The sequence below is a fragment of the Neolamprologus multifasciatus genome, chromosome 5, assembly GCF_963576455.1.
Source record: "Neolamprologus multifasciatus chromosome 5, fNeoMul1.2, whole genome shotgun sequence".
Lineage (NCBI taxonomy): Eukaryota > Metazoa > Chordata > Actinopteri > Cichliformes > Cichlidae > Neolamprologus > Neolamprologus multifasciatus.
This window is the reverse complement of record NC_140443.1, coordinates 15,303,299-15,325,901: the sequence shown is the minus strand read 5'-3', so window position 1 is coordinate 15,325,901 and position 22,603 is coordinate 15,303,299. Positions and strand designations below refer to the sequence as shown.

General features: G+C 39.4%; 1 protein-coding gene across 13 annotated transcripts in view; it reads right to left on the bottom strand.

The window, feature by feature from the left end:
• Window positions 1–22,603, bottom strand: part of cadpsb (Ca2+-dependent activator protein for secretion b) — a 66,463-nt gene that overhangs the window by 33,217 nt on the left and 10,643 nt on the right. For all 13 annotated transcript variants that reach the window (XM_085160657.1, XM_085160659.1, XM_085160668.1 and 10 more), the window contains exons 2-6: window positions 18,057–18,170; window positions 16,522–16,854; window positions 6,523–6,603; window positions 6,022–6,255; window positions 3,699–3,820 (exon numbers count right to left, since the gene is read on the bottom strand). In XM_085160657.1, the coding sequence (XP_085016783.1) occupies window positions 3,699–3,820; window positions 6,022–6,255; window positions 6,523–6,603; window positions 16,522–16,854; window positions 18,057–18,170 (884 nt within the window). The remainder of the gene's footprint in view (window positions 1–3,698; window positions 3,821–6,021; window positions 6,256–6,522; window positions 6,604–16,521; window positions 16,855–18,056; window positions 18,171–22,603) is intronic.

The following is a 22,603-nucleotide window of genomic DNA, read 5'->3' as shown; positions in this document are numbered from 1 at the left end:
CTCCCACTAGGTTTATATCTGGGACTCTCCACCATTTGACCTTAGAACTGAAGAAGCTTCTCGGATGAGAGGTGAAACGTCTTCAAGTAACTTAAAGAAGTCCAGACGCTTTTCTTTGCAAGCTCCTTTGACTACGATGACCTGGATGACTGAGAACCTTCACAGACATATATGATGTGAGGAGTGAGAGTGAAGTCTTACAGCTTAGTTCTGAAATAGCTCAGAGCTTTTGCTTCATTAGATATCTGTCAGTGACTCAACATATTTGCCTTAGGCTATGGCACTAGGATATTTCACCTGTATGTATTGTTTAATATACTAATTAGGCACCATGTTTTGACAGGTAAGGTAATGTATGAGACTGTATATCTGATTCTGCAGAATTAGTTTTGAAATGTTTAGTTTAAACTGCCATTCATGAGTGTGGCAATGTTTACAAGAGTGCAAAAATATTAAAATAAGCTATCATTTAACAGCAAGCCATTAATATCAAACTGGAATCTCACCAGCTATGGTATGCACAAGCAAAAAGAATGACAAGAAACTAAGCAGTTTGTTGCAATCATAGGAGACATGTTATCTGTTATCTCTCATTGTCATCTATAGCTGCTATCGTGCCAAAGCTGCCTCATGAAGCTTTAGCAACACAACATGAATGCCACGCTCTAAGTTCTCACTCTGCAGCAAGACACGACAAACATGGTGTCAGTTTCCAGTCTAGAAAAGGATTTTTTCTTGTAAGGATTTCTAACATTCATAATTAATTGCCGCTTTATGTACACAAAGATGTTGCAGACACAGCATGTAGAGGAAGAGAAGAAGAGCTGCTGACCGACAGTTAGGAGTGACTGTGAGCTGTGTTGATTTCAGATGGAACCATTGTACCAGCATGAAGGTGACCTTGTGGCTTATTCTAAGGTCTATTAATGGACGTGCAAGCGCTACCCTCCTACAAAATATGATACAAGTATGTGCTTGCTCAAATGGGTCAAATGAAAAAAATCAGAGTTACAGAATTACGAGAGAATTAAATGAATGTCAAAAACATTTATCGGCTCATCTGAGTTAAATCAGAACCACAATAGTCAGTTGAATGTCAGTCTGAGCACATGGCTGCTGAACACATCCAATTATTGTATGCAAATATCCTGCAGCAGTCTGTACATTAACACATTTATCTCATATAGGTCTTTGCAAGGTTTTTTGTGTAACTTGTTTGTACTGCATATAAGCAACCGCACACGGTTGTGTTTTAGTCACTACAATAATTTCTGGGAGGCTTACCCTAACCTAAAAGCGACTTTAATGTGTGGGTTCCTCACAATAGCTGTAAATAGCTTTATGTCCCCACAACATATCGAATATACTGGAATACACACACACACACACACACACACACACACACACACACACACACACCTACACACACACACACACACACACACACATTACCCTTGCCTTGTTCTCCTCTAATCCGTCCCCTCATTCATGTCCTTCCGTCTCTCTTCATAAAATGGCTCTTAAATTAAGGAGATCAGAGGAAGACATCTGGGCCTTAAAATAGCTCAAATTTGCATGAATGTTTCATGGACATTTCTCTTGTATCTTGTACTGTGCAGTACTGGTTAATTAGAGGAAAAAGGGTAGATATATTTAGCAGCAGATATATTTTTCATCACCACCGTCATTGTTGTTAATCGAGTCTAATGAACTGGTAACAAGAAGGGAAGCAACGGAATGATTTAGGATATGTACAAACTGTGGGGAATTTCACAGAAGGGAACTATGTTATGCCATTTTGTATTTAACATGCTATGGGATTTTTACAACCCTCAACCAGTCAAAAACGTTGGTTTCAGCTGTAGATTATAGCTTACTCCAGCAGCTTTAATAATAAAGATCTGTGCTGTCCCATGAGTCTAGAGATTTACTGTTAAGACAAATGTTCCTTAAACCCACTTGTATTAAAGGTGGAACATGCAGGAGGTTTTATATGTGTAGACTTCTACAAAAGCAACCCCCTCCTCCACCCAGACAAAATCATTACTAACGGGTCACTAGAAGTGTGTGGTCTCTGATACTTTCAGTTCCAATTTAAAATCAAAGAGAAACACAGCATTTCTGCTTTTACTTACTCTGGAAAAATGATGGGATACACAGCTGTGCTTACACACACCTTTGTTCCAACTATACATTATACATGATGATGCTAACATGAATCTATAGCATATATAGTACGCAGATTGAATTTAATATAAATCTAATAAACATAATAATATTATTTGAGTACATCAATAATATAATGAGCTAAAAAATGCCTTGTTGGGAAGCTACTGAAAATCGCCCTGATCCATCAACAGAGTGCAGCCGGCAGGTCCACTCACTCCCGACTTCACTCACTCAGTCTGGCTTGAATGACACCACTTAAACAAACTACTGAATACAAAGAAAGATAATCAATAAAAATGAAGAGGAGGTTATTTCTCTGTTTCTTTTGTCTATCTGGGAGTGACAAAAGGAAAAGGCGAAAGAAGAGGAAAAGGAGAAAAAGGTAAGGCAATTCTGAATGGCGCAGATAATAACGAGTAGATAGATAATTTATAACATAGTGAGAATTTTTGCCTAGGGCTCCCACAGACTCTAGACTTGCTGCTGCCCATCAATCCCGATGATTGTCTTCAAAAACATAAGCGGTATGCATCGAAGCATAACGTGAAAGCCAGGATACAGTGTTTCCCTGTTCCACTGTTTATTTTCTAAATGTGCAGTCCCCCTCCCCAAGCCAGTACAAGTGTACAAAGTCTGAAGAAGACTTCATTAAAATTGCAAGACAAGCCGGTCTATGTCTCTGCTCTGCATTCACACAAAGTCTAGTTATTGAGAATCTTTTTCACAGGGTTATGTAAAGGTTGTGTGTGCTTTAAAATGACTGCTATGAATAAAAAAATATCAAAAAATAGGTTTAAAAATATATCTCTTGTTCTCGCTATTGATGCTTGCACTTCTCATTCACTTTCTATCTTCCTCAACTGCTGTTCACTTTCTCTCTCTCTATCTCACTGAACCAGGAACGAAAGCCTAGGTTTGAATGTTGCATTTCTAGATAATACCCCAACAACTGCTGCAAATCATATCATCATCATTAAGTGCAGGTATTTTCCATATATAGGTGTTTGAGATCTGAATTTCCTGCCCTGGTCCAAAAAAAGAAAAAAGGTTTCAAATAAGAAAATAAGCAAACTCATGTTTTGGTAAACTTCACAGTGCTTTTCCATTTCCTTTTAATGCAGTCATTTACATACAAAGTGCCTGTGATAGAGAATGAGGAACACTAGAGAGAACACCAAGAAGCCACTGGGTTGTGGGAGAGTTTTACAGCATACGTTTAGAGTATTTTTCTCAGAGCCAATTAATTTCTCAAAGTGTGGTTCAGCATGGATCTTACATTACACTTCGTGTTAGCATTACATAGTTTTGATCGCAAAGCTCAATACCACAGATGGCTCATCTAAAGGAAACAACAAAAATCAATTATTAACACTTCATTAACATTCATCTTCCATTAAACCAGAGGTTTGTCTTCAGAGATTCCTCAGTAGGCATCAGTGCCTACGCTCTACTGAGTTACATTATTAAGGTATTTGTCATTCACATATATGCATGTGGAAAACCATGCAGGTGCGTGCTAAGGCTCTTACGTTGGCTTGGATGCCTCTGCCTGGTCAGTCTGGAGTTTCTCGCCTCCCTCCACCTCCATGGTGCAGTAAACAATCCTGTTTGGAGCCAGTGATTTCAAGCCCTGCACTTCCATGATCACCACCTGGGAAGCATAGACACCTCAGTGGAGGTTACTGATGTAAAGTGATTTATCTCTGAACGGAGTTTAAAAAGTCAGCATCTTATGAGCAGCTAGCAGTTTTAGGCAGTAATTTTTCGAAACAGTATGCCAGCCACAAAGACGATTTAAGCTTACGGCCAGTGCCCTCGTTGTACAAAAATGGAGATTGTAGTTGGTTTTATTCTTTTTTACTGGAACAGGCTGTAATAATTTCAGATTTCCTTCCAGTGAAGTATAACTCTCTATCATCGAAAGTGCTAGTAGGAATAATCTGTCACATCAGGTCTTATATTCACTCTTTAATAACTCTGAACACAATATAGAGATAACACTGCCAGAGGTAACTCTTAAATTGTAACCATGAATTTCAAATGGGAGAGCCAAAGGCAGAAATATGTGCTGGCAAGACAAGAGTTTACTTAGCAAAAGTATTTTTTTAACTTTCCTGTATATTATGCTGTTTGTTATCTAGTCATCTTGCAGATTTTGCTTGGGGGTTTGGGGGTGGGGTGGGGTGGGGTGGTGCACTCAAAAAAATTAAAGGAACACTTAGAAAATGCATCAGAGCTCAATGAGAGAAATGTCATGCTAGATATCTTTACTGATATGGACTGGATAACGTGTTGTGAAGAAAAGGATGCCACGTGGTTTGATGAAAATGGAAATGATCAACAAGGGGTTGAATTTAAAAACACCCAATAACCAAAGCCAAAAATGCTGCAGCAGGCTAGTCCATTGTGCTCAAATTTCATTGCAGCATTGCAGCACCAACATGATAGTTTGCATGGCCTAACAACATTGCGGCATGCTCCTAAACAGCAGACGGTGTGCGCCTTGATCTGCTCCGGGATCTGGGATGTGCAATTCTGGAGGAGCTGGACTACCTGTGCAACCTCTACATGGCCCAAGTATCGCCTCATGCTGCCAGTTGTGACACTGGCCTTAATCAAATGCAAAACTAGGAAATAAACTGTAAGAAAACAAGAGGAGGGAAAATATAGTGTCCATCACTTTAATTAACACCAAAGCAGCTGAAACTGATTAACAACCCCCTCTGCTACTTAACTGATCAGATCAATATTCCAGAAATGTAATTGACTTGATGATGTACTCTGATATAATTTTTTTTGAACGGTGCATGAAAATCTTTCTATGTACTCAACGCAGGGAATCAAGGGACTTGTTGTGTATCACAAGTGATTCCACCTCGAGTTTCTGAAGAGGTGAATTCTTTCAGCAATTGGAAATAAACTTGGTGCTTTACCAAAGACCTATCACAGTGCCACCTCACAAAAACACATACTTCTTTTGCTACTGTGCAAATAATTTCAGACTTCAATCTCTAGAGTGGTGTGCCAAATTGTTTGTGAGCAAACAGAAAAAGCAGGGTCTTATTCTTCTGCACATTATGTACTTCCTGATTCCAAAATAGCACCGCATCATAAGAAGTGAGGTGCGATTGCTCCCTGTTCCATGGTAATAGCTCATCTCAGACAAGCCGATAACAAGATGACTCACATTTCCCGTTAAGGAGCAGGTAAAAGGGGGTTTTTGTGCGTATGTGTTTGTGCCAGTCTGCTCTTCGCACGGCGTCTGTTCAGTCCCCTGAACAGGTCTGCTGTGTGTTTCTATACTTAGTCTCAAGTAGTTGATACAAGTTATTAATTAAAAGTTGTGTTGTAGACAGATGCAGTTTTGCATTTATATGACAGTTGGCTATATGTCAGATATCCATTTCACAATACCATCATCGAGGTGTCTGATTAGTCCTAGACTCATTCTGACATTCATAAATAGCTGGCTCGAAAAGGAAGAAGATACTCTCTGAAAGAGACGTCCTTGTATCTAATTCAACAGGCTATTACCTGCTGTATTCTCATATTAGCACAAGCAGACGTCACACTGACTTAATAACAAGTAAATTAAAGACTATTTAATGTCAGCTGCATCAGACACTTGTGTTCTCACATGCATCTCCGTAGGGTCTATCCCTAAACCTTTCTAAAAGTCTAGAACGGTTTAAGGATGCAGTGAATGTGTGGAAATAGTTTCTTTTCTGTAAATACTTCTTTTGAGTCCCTAAAACATTTGTACAGTACTCCATCTCAAAACCATCAAAACTTTGTAATGCTTGTGATTTTCACATATTGATCATTACACACTCATATCTAGTATCTAATTACCTCTAAAGTAAAGGACAGGACCACATCAGATTTGGACAGCGTGTTCTCATCCTCTTGGCCCATATCAATGATAGAGGTATTGTGTCCCCGCTTCAGCTTCTGGAGTTTAAACTCCCCGCCCTTAGACACAGGCATGCTCTCCAAGTTGGCCATCAGCTGATTCACTGAAGACTTGAGTTCCTCGATGAACATGGCCTCCATCTCTTTAGATACAAATTTGGGGAACTTTCCACCCTGTTGACAAAAATATAAAAAGGCTCAGAAGAGAACTACAAGTCGGGTAAAATAAAAATGATAAAAATATCAAAGAAAGGTTCATTTACCTCAGTTTAATTAGTTTCCTATAGCAATGCTAATTATGTGTAAAGTAAATACAGTAACATTTGTAAATACTGCCCATACACTACTCTCTTCCACTACGATGTTTATAAAAGTTACACCATATTGGCAACATATTAACTATATAACAAAGCATGAATTCCCCCGCTGAGTCTGACTCACTCTGGCAATCTGGTCTGCCATCTGAAGACGACCATCCAGCTCTCGTCTGATCTGTGCAGCCTGCTCATCCAGGTTGTCCAGCTATTGGTAACCAGAGAAAAGCAAGTCAGTTGAATCCCACTAGGTACTGCAATGCTTTAAATGTGAAATATTATCATTATTGTTACTGTTGATAATGACTTGTTTAGGTTGCATAGGAATATAGGTATTTAGCCAGTTTTGTTGGAATGTCATGGCAACTGACGAGGTGCACGTACGCTCATGAGGAACCAGACACGACCTGCACGGCATATTGCTCTTATTGTATACAGCCAGATAACAGTTGGTGGTGGTAATACACAGAGAACTGTAGTAAACACAATGACAAATAGCACAATAAATTTGATATGTTTATCAGACCTCGAGGGCACATGGAAACAATCAACACTGATACAGCAGGAACACATATATTTCTCATTTCACGCAGTCTTCCTCCATGTCACGCGCTGCCACATACATTTCCTACAATGTAATTTGGGCCACAACAGTTCAGTGAGATTAGAAGCCAGTAATGCCACCTTGAACTGCTTTGCCTTGGACAGAAAATATGAGCACGTTACAGAGATCTGGTAAGCTCCCCAGATTTTTATTTTTAATTTCATTATTAAACTTTCAGATTTTCACTTCAGGAACAACGGTTGCTGAGTCAAGTGACATGGCCCGAGGTCTTATGCTGGTCTTATGCTCCCTGTGGAGTCACATAAGGCGTTGCTTTCAATGACTCAATTTGAGTGAAGGAACTGTGAGGCTGTAGACTTGGGACTCGGACTCAAGTCGCACTGGATTCGCAAACATAAGGACAGTCAACTTGACTTGGTGTTGCTAAAATACTGAAAAACACTCTACTGAATGTGGTTTTGTCTTTGAGCTCTGGCAAGCTGTCATAAATAATTAATGACATAACAAAGATGTGGGCAACATCGGCTCACGCACACTTTCAGCTGCAGATGCTGGAAGCGGAACAAAGAAAACTCTAAATTTAGATAATTAAATTTAAGGTACTGGATAATTACTGAGAGGCCTTTTTTTTTTTTTTAGCAAGTATCTAATTTATCACAAGAAACAGAATATAAATAAAGTAAAAGTTGTAAACAAAAAAGCTACTATTACTAAAAAATACTGCGACACTGGTGAAGCTGTTGTTTATTGTAAATGGTACATAGATTGGTTCTTATAAAGCACCTTTCTACTCTACCTGAGCAATTGAAGACCTTTATACAACATGCACATGCCTCATTCACATCCATTCAAGCCTAAGTGCTTTCTAACATTTACACACATTCACGCTCTGATGGATGCATCGGAGAGCAGCCAGTATCTTGCCCAAGGATATTTGGCATGCAGACTGGAGCAAGGGATCGGACCACCAACCTTCCGATTACTAGTTGAACTAGTTTATGGGAATACAGCATAACAACTGTGTGTGGGCGCTCATTTGGTTACAATTAGCTGTTCGGGGCAATTGTTTTTATTTTTATTTATTAATTTATTTTTTCCATTATGACACACATCCTTTGCTATTACTGCTCAGCCCACTCTCAGTACATCCAATGTTAATGACGCATCCATTTTCTTAAACACTGATCCAATTCAGGATCATAAAGAGGCAGGAGAGTATCTCAGAATTGCTCCCTGAACACGTGACAAGTGTATCACAAGGCTAAAACAGAGATGCTAACATTAACACCTACGGCCAATTTCGAATCACCAGTTAACATAACAAGCATGCGGGAGGGGGACACCCACCCCGGCTGTCCACTGCATTAAAACTCCAGGAATGTCCTGCTATAAAGTGACAGCACTAACCACTGCACCACTGTGCCACCCTTAATAATGAATTACCAAAATCAGTAAGCTGCTGCTTTCTATTGTTCTAGCATCCCAAATTAAACACATGAGCTCGGGTCATTTGTTTAATTGAGTGCTTTCACTGTTATCGCAGGTTCATTCACATTATAGCTTTTGGTGTAGATGTGCCATGGTCAAGCTGCACATTTCAAACAGCTGATCTTAAATTGATGCCTCAGGAAAGGCTAAGCTGGGTGGGCCAAAAAAAATGACAACAACAGTGATAAGGAACAGCTCTGTCTTGAAATGAGACATCCAGAACATTTTTCGGTGCGCAGGATCAAAACGAGAGATAACGCAACTCATTTACAATATTTGAAAAGTGCCTCGGCAGGCCTGACATCTGTTCGCCTAAATTTGCCCCAGAGTAATGATAAGCAGAGAAATCTGCGTCTTTCTTACATCAATAATGAATGAGAGTTTTATATTAGCTGACACAAGGATATAGTGGAAATGGCTGATGTCTTTTTCATGCACTGTGCTTCTGCATGTTTCACTCCTTCAGTTATTCTCTCAGCCAAAATGTCTCATTCTTGTCAGATTTGATGTTGTGACTCACCAGTCAGCCCCGTTCCCACTATGAGGTCTGCAGCCTAATTGAGATGGGGTGTTTTTTGTAGCACAGTTGCACCTGGGGAGCCACAAACCTCTCCACCCAGCGGTGTGGTGTGCGTGAGTTTTACAGTGAAAAATAAAAATCAGCCCTGTCTCATCATGGCGCTGTTAAACTGTAAAATTCTTGAGTTTTACATGAGCATTAAAACTGGTGGGAAAATGTGACGCTACAGTTTTCGTGGCACACACATACCGTATCAGTTTGTGTTGATAGCGGATTCAAGACAAACTAAATCTCTAGAAAATACTTTTGGCAAACTGAAGTAAAAATACTTCAGTTTGCCAAACGAATATACAGGACAAGAGACTGTCGATAAAAACATTGCAAAATTGTAGAAGAAACCTGTGATCTCTACTATTTGAATGCACAGCAGGAGCAGGAGCTGCGCTGTAATAATATAAGTTTTTTAAAATATTTTATATTTCTCTCTGTCTAAAAAATCATTCAGTTATTTGAAAATGTGGCAATACTTTTTCCAAATATATGTCCCTTATTGGGTTAAGTGACTTTCAATATGACAAGCTTGAAAATAACATGAAATAGTGCCCCAACAGAAGCAGGTTACCATAAAATATGCAACGCATATAGCATAGTGTTCTTGAGAGGGGTAATGTATCACAGTCAATTTTTGATTTTATCACTAACAGCCACTTGGTCTCACCAGCTGAGCTCCTGATTCTATTTGTGATAACAGTGCTTTAAACTCCTCTGGTCTCCTGCTAATGGGATGCGTGCCAGACCTGACCTCTCTGTGCCTTATGGTATTTCACTCACTTATATTACATTAACAGGCCTTGTCTTTCAGGCTTTGCCATATTGATTCTTTGCCCCTTCCAGCAATCCTTTCTAAGAGAAAATGAGGTGAAGTCACGGTGCAGCCATTAGAAGCAGGGGAGGGGTGTAGTAAGTAACACACAGGATGGAAAAGACTGACACAGACACCCGTGGTCACGGTCTGTACATTGAAAAAAAGGCAATAAATTTTAGAAGCTTAGTCATGCAATTAATGGAATATTGTTTTCATTACTGAAATGTGTTATCAGTTTGTAATATATTCAGATGTGTGTTAAATGGTGAACTGTCAAGTGTGGTGTGCTACCAGTGTTGGCCACTGAACAGCCACCCTACTACATAACCCAGAGTTCCTGTTTAGTAGAGCACATAATCAGACTTTGCCACCAGCTGCAGCAGAATGTCTGCATTAGAAGCCACAGCAGTACTCTCTGCCACGCCGAGACTCTTAAATGATGGAAGCATCCTGTGGCAGGAAATATCATGAACCAGAGTATTTTTTTCATTGTCCAAGAGCAAAAAACCCCCCAAAACAGATTTATCCACAGCCACAGTTATGAATGATTCCTATGTGCTTTCCTTTCCCTTCTTTCCCTGCTGCTGCTGGTCTTGTGCTGCCTGTCAAAACGCTCAGAGATCTGGGTACTGTTGGACTGCGGTGCAAGCGACATCTGATTCTTGCAATCCCAAAAGAACAGACTGGAAATTCAGCAGCTCAGCCTGTCAGTGTCTGACGCTGCATTTTTATTGTATGTGTGCTGTGTGCTTTCCCCCTCCTGCTAAATCCAGAGAATACGACGGACCTAAACCCATATGTCAAGGAAATATCTCTTCACAGGAAAATCTTTTATAAGTGAAATTGAACAAGGCATTAACACATATTTTGTTACAGATATGTGTAAATTGCAGTTCATCTGCAAAATTGCTAACATGGAAAGAGCCCGTGAATCTAACGGATGCAATGTGAAGAGGGGGATGGGGTCGCATTTCTTCTGTTACTGCCATCTCTGCCCTGACAGCTTTGAAAAGGAAAGACAGTGCTTGCTGTGAAAGGGGAGGAGAGCTGATGGAACTAACAGCCACCACCTACTGAGGCCCACAGCACCCCAATCTTATCAAGCCTACAACTACTGAAAGGTCACTATTGTCAGTGGCTCTCAGGGACAATATAGGTGGACAGGTAATCTCATATAAATAAGACTGGCTAAAAGGTAAATTTCTGTCTATGTTACAGCACCATTGCAGCTAAATAAAGGTGACACTTCCTCAGTGTTAGCTAGACTGACAGCAGGTTAAAGGTGACAGAGCAGAAGCAGGCGGGTAGTTAACAGCTCAGCTGATAACACATTCCCAGGTGGATGCTGGGACATTAGCAGCAGCCTGTAAACATTGCCAGAGGCAGATTCTTATAAAGACCAAAGACAGGGTGGGCAGGGCTAGATCGGAGCTAGATGGGACCTGCAGGACTTGAAGCTGTCCTATATTTAGAACTGCTGCTGTGTGCATCGATGCGTTTGTGCTTTATGTGTGTTAATCTGCAAGATGTGAGAAAAGGCTGTACTTATTTGAGCGCACCATCGTGCAAGGTACCCCAATTAGAAAATGTAATTGCAACTGCATTCTTTTTTCAAGAACATCCATCTCATTTCTGCACATCTTCAACACAGGGCTCCAAAAGTGCCTTGTTCTTAAAACCTAGGGACACCTCAAAACAGGAAGTACGCATGAATTATATTCACCCTGAGTCCTAAAAAATGATTTGACTTATTAGAGATAGACTTGTATACAAATACAAATTCACATCAATGGGCTCCTGCTTACAGCACTTAACAACACATAAGATATGTTATGTTACACTTATTATATGAGTGTACTCTATATGAAACAATGGTGGAAAATTTGGTCATAGGGCTTTTTGGCAAAAGCATCCTAGAGTTAGAGTGAACCCCATTAGAAGCAGGCAAAGCTGGTGCTCAAGCACAGCAACGCTGTAGCCAAAGTGTGCCGTGAAACAAGGGCAGTCTGTCTCAGAGATAAAGGCTTGTGTTGCCTGAGAAACTATCAGCAAGAGTAGGCGGGAAGGTCATCACTCAGACAAGGGAAGAACAAAAGCTGAGATCGGAGAGAGCTGAGCTACAGCAGATGGAGACCTTCAGAAAAAACTTCACTATCAGGGTTTCCTAATATGTTTTGCAACCTCCAGAGAATATGGGATGGAACGTTATGGTAGATCTTTGAATGCAAGAAGCTGAAGTAAACTGAGCTTGGATTCAATGCAATCTGTGGCTAGAAGACCAAAACAGGCTACAGAGCCACATCAATATCAAGGCTATTCTGTAAGATGGAAGTGTGAGAGAGGGCCCATCAACATGCAAAAGCCTCCCCGGTTAGCGAGTGTCTCTGGATAAAGAGAAACGACTCCACATGGGTTTCCAAGTACTGATTTCTGCTTATAGGTAAAGCTGGGATGCCCAAATGCATCAAAGCACAGAGGAAAAACAAGAAGATGTCACGACTCACTTGGTGTTCCCACAGAGTGTTGGCACCATGTCTTAAGGACTGGACTTAGGGAATATTACAAGCTAGGACTATAAAATAGTCTATTAGTACACTTTTCAGGAAAAGAGGTTGTTATTTTGCTGCGATAATGGAGATTCGGAAAACATGGAAATAGTTTGTTTTATAGTTTTCCCATATAATAAATATTGTCTATATTCCATCCATATATCAAGCTTCACAATTCATTTCAGCATCACTGCTTTTTCAGCTAAGAGGTGGCTTGCCAGGCATAGCAAATGCTTTCATCCTCTCCCAGTCCTGTGTGGAGTGAAGAGGCTCCATTACGCCATTATATCAGCTACAGGCTAAACCAGGAAGATATTCCAACTGATTGGAATATCATCTTTCGCTCTGGGTGGGTGTCTACAGGCCATGATTTGCAATTCTTCAGGGGGGAAAGTTTCATTTTGTTTGTGCTTTTCTTCTTATCCCCAGGCTTAGGTAATTTAATCAGTCGCTCGAGATTAGAGAATCATTTCGCTAAGTGAGAGCCCATTGATGTGAATAAATATCAGTGATTAAAACAACTCAGAATGAGAATCTGCGAGCAGTGGTAGCATTAGTCGTGCCGAAATGATTTGTCAGCTAATTACTTCAGTTCCTTCAGCAACTAGGTTCCCAACTAGCTCTACAAGAGAGTAAGAACTTTACCGAGCAGTTGTTGACCTGAAAGCGTGCATAATGCCATTCCTTCACTGCTCACTTCTCCTGAGGTGAGTGCAAGAGAAGTGAGTATCATGCCATTAACAAAAATGCATCAGTCGCTAGCAATGGATACAAAATGTCCTGTTGTTAGCTGCAAGAGCAAACATAAATGCTTATGGGTAGGTTTGATTTTTTTGTTTGCTTGTTTCTGTGTTTTAAATTGTGTTGTAGTTTACACTATCAGCTACTTATCGTAGGGACCAAAGCTAAAGAATGTACTGCCGAGGACAGAGACGGAAATATATAAAAAAGTAAAAATCAATTCATCAGTTTAAGTCTGCATTTTATTTTCACCGCTATGTTGCCAGACAGTTCTTCCTGATGGATAACTGATTGTAAAAAGCACTCTTTTTTACAAAAGCTATAATTTTACCTTGCAGAACATAGGAGCTGCCGGACTGCTGCTTTAAAGCAGTGTGTTTGTTTCTGGATTTGTGTTACTTCCATCATTTTAACTAATACCTTAAAAAAATTCAGTCACACAATCCAACTAATAGCAATAAAAGCAGGCATAAACTCTTGAGCTAATAAAAAGAAAGAAAAAAAACTGCCAAAAGCTGTATTGGCCACTTAAAGTGGGTTTTCTCTGATTTAGGCTTCTGCAGGCAATCCTTGTAGAGCCTAGATTACAATGTAACCTACATAATTGGCTGAACTTGTTACCAGCTTTCATGCATGTGTTGTTTTATGTGTTAGTTACCTTGTTGATTTGCCACATATAAAAGAAGGTGGTGACGAGGTGACAATTACATTTCAAGAGAGGCGCACATCAGATTATGGTGTAAGTTACGCCATAGGGTTTAAGAGGGAGTTATAACATCCCTGTAGAATTAACATCCAAGTATAAATCTGCATGCTAGGTGCCCATGTTAAACTTCACAACAACACATAGCAATTTTTGTCTATAAAGCTAACCATAACAATCACAACAACTGTATATTGGCTACAAAAGGAATTCAAATTTTGTAAAGGCATAATCTTTGCTAACAGTAGCTGTCTTCTTGGCTTCACCTCAGCTAATTTGAGTCATGAAATTTGGACCAAATGTATCCTTGTTTGTAGTCCTAATGGCTTTTGGAACATTTTTATTGCAATTATTTGACCAAAAATACAGACAGCCATCAAGAAAGTCTGTGCTCCAATTTTGGTTAGTGAAATTTGAGTATTTTATTTGCTACCGAATGCTAATTGGTAGGTGCCTGGTTCTATTGTTTACAGTCTACTGATGAAACTTAAATTTCAGCAAGTTAGCTAATAACTTTGCACTCCATCAATCATACAAATAAGGTCACACAAAAAGCGATCCCATATGGAATCCCATAAGTTTCATTATATAATTTTTCAAGGGATCTTTTATCTATTTTCACTCTTGTATGCTTTTCATACAAGTTTCACACAAGACAGATACAAACTTTATAAGATTTATTTATAAATATAATATAATATATATATATCTTTTCCATATGGGATTGTAACAGCAGTAAAAAGCTCTTGCTGTCGGCAGGTTAACCAATGCTCACAAAACTCTCAACACTTATACATGAAAAGCTTCCCTAGACGTTTTAAAACTGGTTTCTCACATTACTATTTTACTCAAGAAAAACCCAACACAACCATATTTTTCTGTAAACGCTATCATATGAAGAATTACAAGTGGACACAGACTTCAACATAGATTAGACTAATTATGACTTTTCAGTGTAGACACCAAGCACATTTTTAAGTTATTTGGTCATGCTTGGTGTCACTGCAGATAAATAAATGTGCAGCCATTAGTCAGTAGACCATGCTCAGAGTTTGGCTGGCGCAGCAGCTGGCCGTACACGTCTAATCAGTCTGTTAGTCATTTCCAGGGGCTGCTCTTACTTTAGCACGAGACAGAAATAGACCAGTGTTACCTTTGACTAGTTGAATGCAAGTGCAAAAAATATAAATCCCCAGTGATAACAGCTAAAAATGATGGCCTCTGAATCCCAGCCAATCCATGAAAACCTTTCATCAAATCCCAGCAGCCCTGAGCCATGCAGACTGGATTGCTGCATTTCCTTTAGTGCGGATTTTATCATGTAGTTAAAGGGCAGTATGCAGCAGCTGGTGCTTACTGAGAGATGCTCCAAGGCACCAATAGTACAGTCAAATACATTTATTACAGCGGCAAAGAACACCTGGGAAAAACAGTTACAGTGAAAACAGATATAAAAATGAACGCTCTTATTCAGATTGTTTCACTCACGAGGAGACACATAAATGACCAACTTACCTGCAACTGCAATGCAAAGGTGTAGAAATACAGTTATGCACCATGTGTATTTGCATTTGTACATTTGTACTGGTGAATTGTTAATTCTTGATCTGCATTGTTGAAGCTAGGTTCTGTTTGAAGAAATTGTATGTTTTGCATGCAAATTTGTGACCCTATACCATCAGCATCTTTAAAGGCTTGGGAGGAAAAACACACTGAATATGAGCGCCATAGGAATGTATTGCTCATAAGCAATACACACATGCAGAACACAGCCTATATAGTTAGTTTCCATCTGAGACATTTCAATAATACTAAACTAATTTAATTAGCTTACTAGCATCTCATGCCATCTGCTTGTATTTTAGCAGCTGCTGAAGGTAGAATGACACCTGATCCAAAGTAGCTAAGTGCTTTAAAAACTAAACTGCCTCCCATAAGATGTGTTCATTAGAACTAAATGAAATAATTTAGTGACCAGATACAAACATTTCAGAGGTTTCCTCCAAATCCTGCCAAATCGCAAAGAAAGGCAACATTAGCAGTGCTTTTAGCTTTCTCATAGTGAGCAGTAACGACAGCAAGGGAAGGAGAGTTATGTCTGACACAAGCACCCAAGTGTCCACTTTTATCCACCAGCAATCATAATATATCTCCACTACAACGGAGCATTGCTTGTCTGGTATCAAGGGATATATGTCAAGGAGACTAATTTGCTTTTATAATATCCCCATTTAACACTAGCGCTAACAGTTCCATATGGGACAAATATTTATAACTCTAAATGCACCTACAGTCATAAATGTGCCACTGTTATTATTAATAATCTATGAACAAATTATCCGGTTCACAACCTGCAAAAAAGCAACTAGCCTGTGGTATTATAAGGATAAAAGATTTGTGTGTTGTTGTTGTGTTCTAACCACAGCACATACAGGAGAACCGAGAAGTTATAGTTACAAAGGGGGGAAAAAAAGGTGAAGAAATAAACTTGCAGCGTTAAAATAAACACAAAGGAGGGATCTAATAAACCACAGTAACAGTTTGCACTGTGCATAATGTTAAACAGTTAGTCTAATTAAGGAATTAGAAATCAGTGGACCATGCTCAGAGGTTGGCATGTCCCAACTTGGGACAGAATTTGCATGTATTTGAGTCAAGGAGGAAAGCCATGTGTCACACAGGTGTGATGCCTTACCTGGCAGGCTTGATAAAGCAGCTGGTGCTCAAACTTTTTGATGCCGAGGATATTCTGAAACATCTCGTACAGTTGGTCCTTGCTGAGGATCAGCTCGGAAGCCGCGCTTGCAGTCATGCGTTGCTGCGCCTTCCGCGGATCCTCATCGCCGCGGTAGATGGTGTCAAACTTGGCCATCCAGGAGCTGAGCACCGTCTCTTTGCTCAGACCGTCGATCTCCGGAAGGCTGCGCACGCGCTTCTCGATGTGCCTCTTGAACACTTCCCTGAAATCGTTGGCTGAGAAGCCACCACTCTGGACCATCTTTGCCACACGGTCACTCTTAAGAAATACCTACGTTGTGAAAGACCAGTGTCAATAGTTGCAGCTGAATATGAAATGCATTTAAAAAAAAATATTATTTTAAAATGATGATCAGTAATTATATGGCAGCTCTGCTGTCACTCTCGGCTTCAAACAGCAAATATCTGTCTTCAACAGCAAAACAAAACCATTAAACTGAATAATAACTTTGGAGTGAAAAATCAGAGCATGTATGCATTTGCTGTGACTCAAGACAGGCATTCTGTGTGCAGCTAATGACAGCCTAACAGGGAGACATCCAGACAAGACAATATTGTCACTGTGAAGCAATTATCAAAGATGACTGCTTTGTTATTTTGACAGTCAGATTTTGTTCTTAGCATTCATTATGACTCAAAGCAATGACTACTGTGCTGAAACACCAGAGTGCAGCGGTAAATTACTCGTGACATTTTATTTTTGAAATTCATATGTCCTTATTTTATGAAAATGTGTTTACCTTAAATTTTTCTATGACACCAATGATGGCTGAATGACTATATAAGACATCTTGTACCCTACATATGAGTGCAAGAGGGATGCACAGTGTCAGGTTTTCAATAGTTAATTCTGAACACTTGTTGTGTATTTCACATTAATATTAAATATCCCAAAATAAATGAGATTCCTGTTCAGCTGTCACGCCTGTGTCAGTTATCTCCTAATTAACTTCTGCAAAAAGAGTAATTGTGTGTGCGCTTCCTGAGGGTTCCAGTCTCACATTAACGCTTTTCATAATGGCTTGTTTTTCCATCAGTAATTTAACATATCCCCCTATATGTAATTCCTTTTGTCCTGTAAGCATTGTAGTAATGACTTTTTCATCTGCGATTGAATAGTGAGCTTGGAAAAGATGGCTGTGTCAACCACATGCTCTGACTCATAATCTGTGCAGTGAAAAGCTTCAGCCACCATTTTACCACTCAGAATTCAGGCATTTTGACATGGAACAGCAAGAGCGCTGTGCAGTGCTTTTCTGACTTTTTAGATTGAAAGCTACACATTTTAGAGAGAATAATGCGGAATATCCTGCACACACAACAAAAAGCGCTTTTCTTTACAAGAGTGAAAATCTGAACATTTAGAATCATACGAAATGCAGCATATTTGGAAGCATTAAGCGCCTGAGTTTGAATGAAAAGGTTATTACTGTGATTGTGCTGCTATGGCTACGTAGGGTGGGTTATTGGTACCTCAGAGTAACTCTGCACAGCGTTGATGAATGCCTCATCAGCCACAATTTGTGTGTCTCCATTGAGGAAGGCCTGGAAGCGATCCTTGGTCTGCTGAAGCTGCTGCTTGGTAATCTGTGGAAGCAAGGACAAACAAAGATTGTGTCATGAGAAAAAAAACGTTTAAACCAGATAATAAAGCCAGTTTTTCATTATTTACCTCGGTCAGATTCACACAAATCACGGAACAAGCATCGAGCATGCTTCTCACCATTTTCACCAAATATCTCCTCTTATTCAAATTCATTTCATTTAACTCTCATTCTGTGACTCATTCTTTCAGTCGTAGCCCACAGAATATAAGTGCAAGTGGATTTATGATGTTACACTGAGTGTTTGCTAGCTCCAGCTTTGCATCTACATCCTAAACCCACATTACCTCTAGTGCCTTTGAACAGCAGCCAATCATACTCCTTTTTTACCATCACTTATAGATGAAATGCGTTGCCTAATGGCTTCCCCACTTGAAACCTAAACAGTGGAAATCTGCCAAACGAAATAAATCACACACAGCTAAAAAGGTGTGAAATGGTTGCATACCCCTACAAAACTACTGACTATATTTGTCTCAGCAATCTCTCGAATTTTGCTGATTAGCAGCTAGCAAAGCATGCTAAATTGCAAAACTACAGTCAATATAAAATTGTTTAACATCATCATGTTGACCTACGTAGCATTACAGAATAACTCACTATAGATTATAAACTTGTTATAACATGTTATAACATCAATTAAATACAATTATTCTGAGCTAAAGTACATGACATGGCGTGCTTGTTATCTGTGAACTTCCTGAGATACATCTGTGCACATGAGTAAGATTTTCTCCATCACTTCCTTTTGTTCCAGTTTCGATCTTCATTACAGTCTTGATGTCCATGTATTGATTTCACACATGGTTACTGACTCAGTAATCTAAAGGTCAAGACTGACAGTCTCCCTCTGATAAGTGCCTTCAATCTTACAGTTCAACCTGTTATTATACGGGACCTGCTGGTAATGTGTGTGTCTGCCTGCATTCAGCAGCACATTGCAAGTGACAGACTTTGGTGTAGGAGTGAGGTGGAAAAGCACCACATATCGTGTGCCTGTGAGGCAATTTCAACACCATCTGTGTGTCCATCATATTACCCCAACCCCGTTTGATAGTGCTCAGAAAGTAATAGCCTCTAAGAATTCACTATTAGAGCCAAGTGCCAGAGTTAGAAAACTTTAACGTATTCAGGTCAAAATACAAACACCCAGCCAGTCGATACTATCACCAAAGGTTAAAAATTAGATGACCTGTCCAGTAAAAATAATATGGACTGAAGCTGGAGGTATCACAAATCATTTCACCAAGACATCTCTTTTACTTTAGGCGATTGTTGTGGTACAGAGGATCTCAGGATGATACATCCACTTAACGTCCAAACAAGTTCCACTTACAACATAAAACGGCACATCTACATCGGGGATCGATACTGCCCCTCTGCTTCAGGTTTCAGATTAATTCATGTTTCCCACAGCTAGATGTGAGATTAAAGAAAAATCTAGGCAATTCCTGCTGTGTTTTAATAAACCATGGTGTTTAAGGAACATTCTAAGGCAAGAAATGTTAATATTAACACGAGTATGCAAACTGCTCTGGTCTATGGGGATACACGGGAGCTGGGGTTGACACACTTGTCCATAGTCAGATATTATCTGTATCTGAAAGTGAGGTTGAGGATAAAAACATCTGTTTTCACTTTGTAACACTGTCCTTTGTATCATACATGTATAATAAACTGAGTTACTTTAATTTTGAAGATTTAATTCCCTTTATATTTCCTCCAAATAACACATTTCTTATACATTTCAGAAATACCTGCAGAGAAGTCTCACCTCAGTGTCCTGGTTGGCTTTTTTGTGTAGAGTTTGAATTTTCTTCCTGTATCTGGTATAAATCCATATAGGGTTTATACCAGGTTTATACCGGTTATAGCTTCCTCCCACCATCTAAAGACATGCACGTTAAGTTCCCTGGTGATTCTAAACTGGCTCTAGTTTTCTTTTTATCTGTGTTGGTCCTGTGATAGACTAGTAACCTGTCTAGGTTGTACCCTACCTCTCCTCCTATTACAGGTAGCCTAGAAGCGCAATTAAGAATGTGAATGGATGGATGGATGGAAATTACCTAAGCAGCTTTCTGTGTAATAAAAGTCTAAACAGGAGTGTGGCTCTTCAGACGGAAGTCGCATGCTCAGTAATGATGTACAATTTTTTTTTCAAAAACAGGCAAAGAAAGCAATGTGAATAATATGTCAAACAGAGAGGAAAATGCATCCTGAGAGACGCTTTTTACTGCTGAGCTTTCAAAAGAGGCAATAAACAAAGATGAATCAGACAGACTGAAATGTTTTAGCAAAGCTAACACTTGTAATACTAGCTCTGAGGTCATTCATAGTGTAGCTTGCATAAATACAGCCAAGCACTGATATATACTCTTTATACTGCAGACCTCGTGCACAACACAAAGTCTGTGTTGTGTAGACCAGAACAGATTTGTGACCATTTTGACTGGATATTAACGAGCATTTGTAATTACAGCTGAAACAATTAGTCAAGGTATCAACTGGCAGAAAATGAATCAGGCAGCTCTTTCAATAATTAATCTGTTCTTTCAGTAATTAAAATGAAATACAGAAAACCTCACTGTTTCTGTCCTCAATAACATGATATGAATGTGAGATATTTCTTTTCAAATATAACATTTAAAAAGGTACCGCAGTAAAAATGACAAAAAGATGGGATATTGTGATTAGAACAGTGGGAGAGCACATTTGTGTTTTACCTGAAGATTTTACCTTGAAAGGTCAAAGCTAATAGTTCTTCCACTGACAGTTTCTTCGGGCTGATCTGAGATCATGTGACAACATAATAAGCTACTAACTCCATTCAAGTTTGCATATGTGGGGAGAAAGCTGAAGCACAGCTTGACTACTGGAAGTATTTGGAGTTTTTTGTGCTTTCATTTATTCCCTCATTGGAGAACCGTGCTGTGTTAATGGATGAAAGAAAATGCCTGCATTTTCATCAGTATTGCCAGACTCCCAAGACATACTTTGCTGCTTTGGTCATATTGATTCTTCTCTGTGGCTCTTATCAAGATTGCAGTGTTACCCAGTGATTCATTCGCTGGCAATGAAGTGGACATTGGTATTAATCACTGTTCACATATCAATAGAGGAGCCATGCACATGTACAGTTGCTTCATTGCAGTTTAAACTGAGAGTACATTTTTCACTTCGGCCATGTGGATGATATTTAGGTTGCATAAAACTTGAATAAATTCAGTATTTTAACTTTGTATGACCAAAAGCAGATTTACGTCACAAGATATGGCACTGGCCACGATGAAGGATTAGCTCTGATAATTTCCCTAATTCCCTGCTAAGTTTTCTAGGGAATATTCTTTGTTACTGTTTGCTAGAAAGTCTGTCTACTTTAACTTTGCATAATTTCAGTTTGTATCTAAACGCCCACTGAGTCTCTAACAGAGATTCGTGGTACTAAGTTGCCTCAGGCGCATGTCTTGTAAAACATCAGTGACCTTTAGTCCTTCTTCAGTGAGCTTATGGAGTAATTTTCTGTTCTTCTGTTGGTATGTTTCTATTTTGCCACAGTCTGAGTCAGGTCTCTGCATTTGCTATGAAATAACTCTTTGTTTTTGTTATTTGGAATTAGGACATTACTTTTTCATTTGTACACTGCTTTGGTTTTGTACATCATGATGGGGTCAAAGCCTTTACAAGGAAAATGGTAAAAAATGCGCTCTGATTTACTGCATCAGAAATACAGTATATCAAATAATGCAAGGGTTGTGCTATACTAATGATCTTGAAAGTCAATATTCAGTATGGCTTACTTTATTCTTCAACACAGCCTGAACTCTCTTAGAGAAGCTTTCTTGTCATTCTTTTAACGAGTCCTTATGAATAGTTCTTCTGGTCATTCAAAGCTCTTTTTTGTGGAATTTAGCTGCCCTTTGCTCTCTGTCAAGATGATTCCACACCGCTTCAATAATGTTGAGGCTCTGCGGAGGGCGATCCCTGACTGGTTGTAATCCATTGTTTCTGTTGCTGTTGATGTTTTTTATCCAGCTATGCTTGTATTGCAATGCCATTGTGTTTGTTGCTAATCAGATGCTTCCCCAGTGGTATTACCATTAGTGTCCATCCGCAGTCCCCAAGGGATTTTGAGTCAGCGTAAACCACTACACTATGGAACCACACTGTTCTGTATTTATATTTTTGACCAGATCCAGATCTGCAGAACCACTGACTGAAAGTCATGACAGAGCCTCCACCGTGTTTTAAGGATAACTGTAGACGGTCACTATTATACCTCCTCTGAATGTGTTAATAATGATTTAAGCAAAAATACTGGATTCATCAGTCCATCAGCCCCGTTGCCACTGATTTCCAGTCCAGTCCATTTTTTTCATAGTTTCCCTTCCTGTGTCTGTCAAGAACAGCCATCCTTCC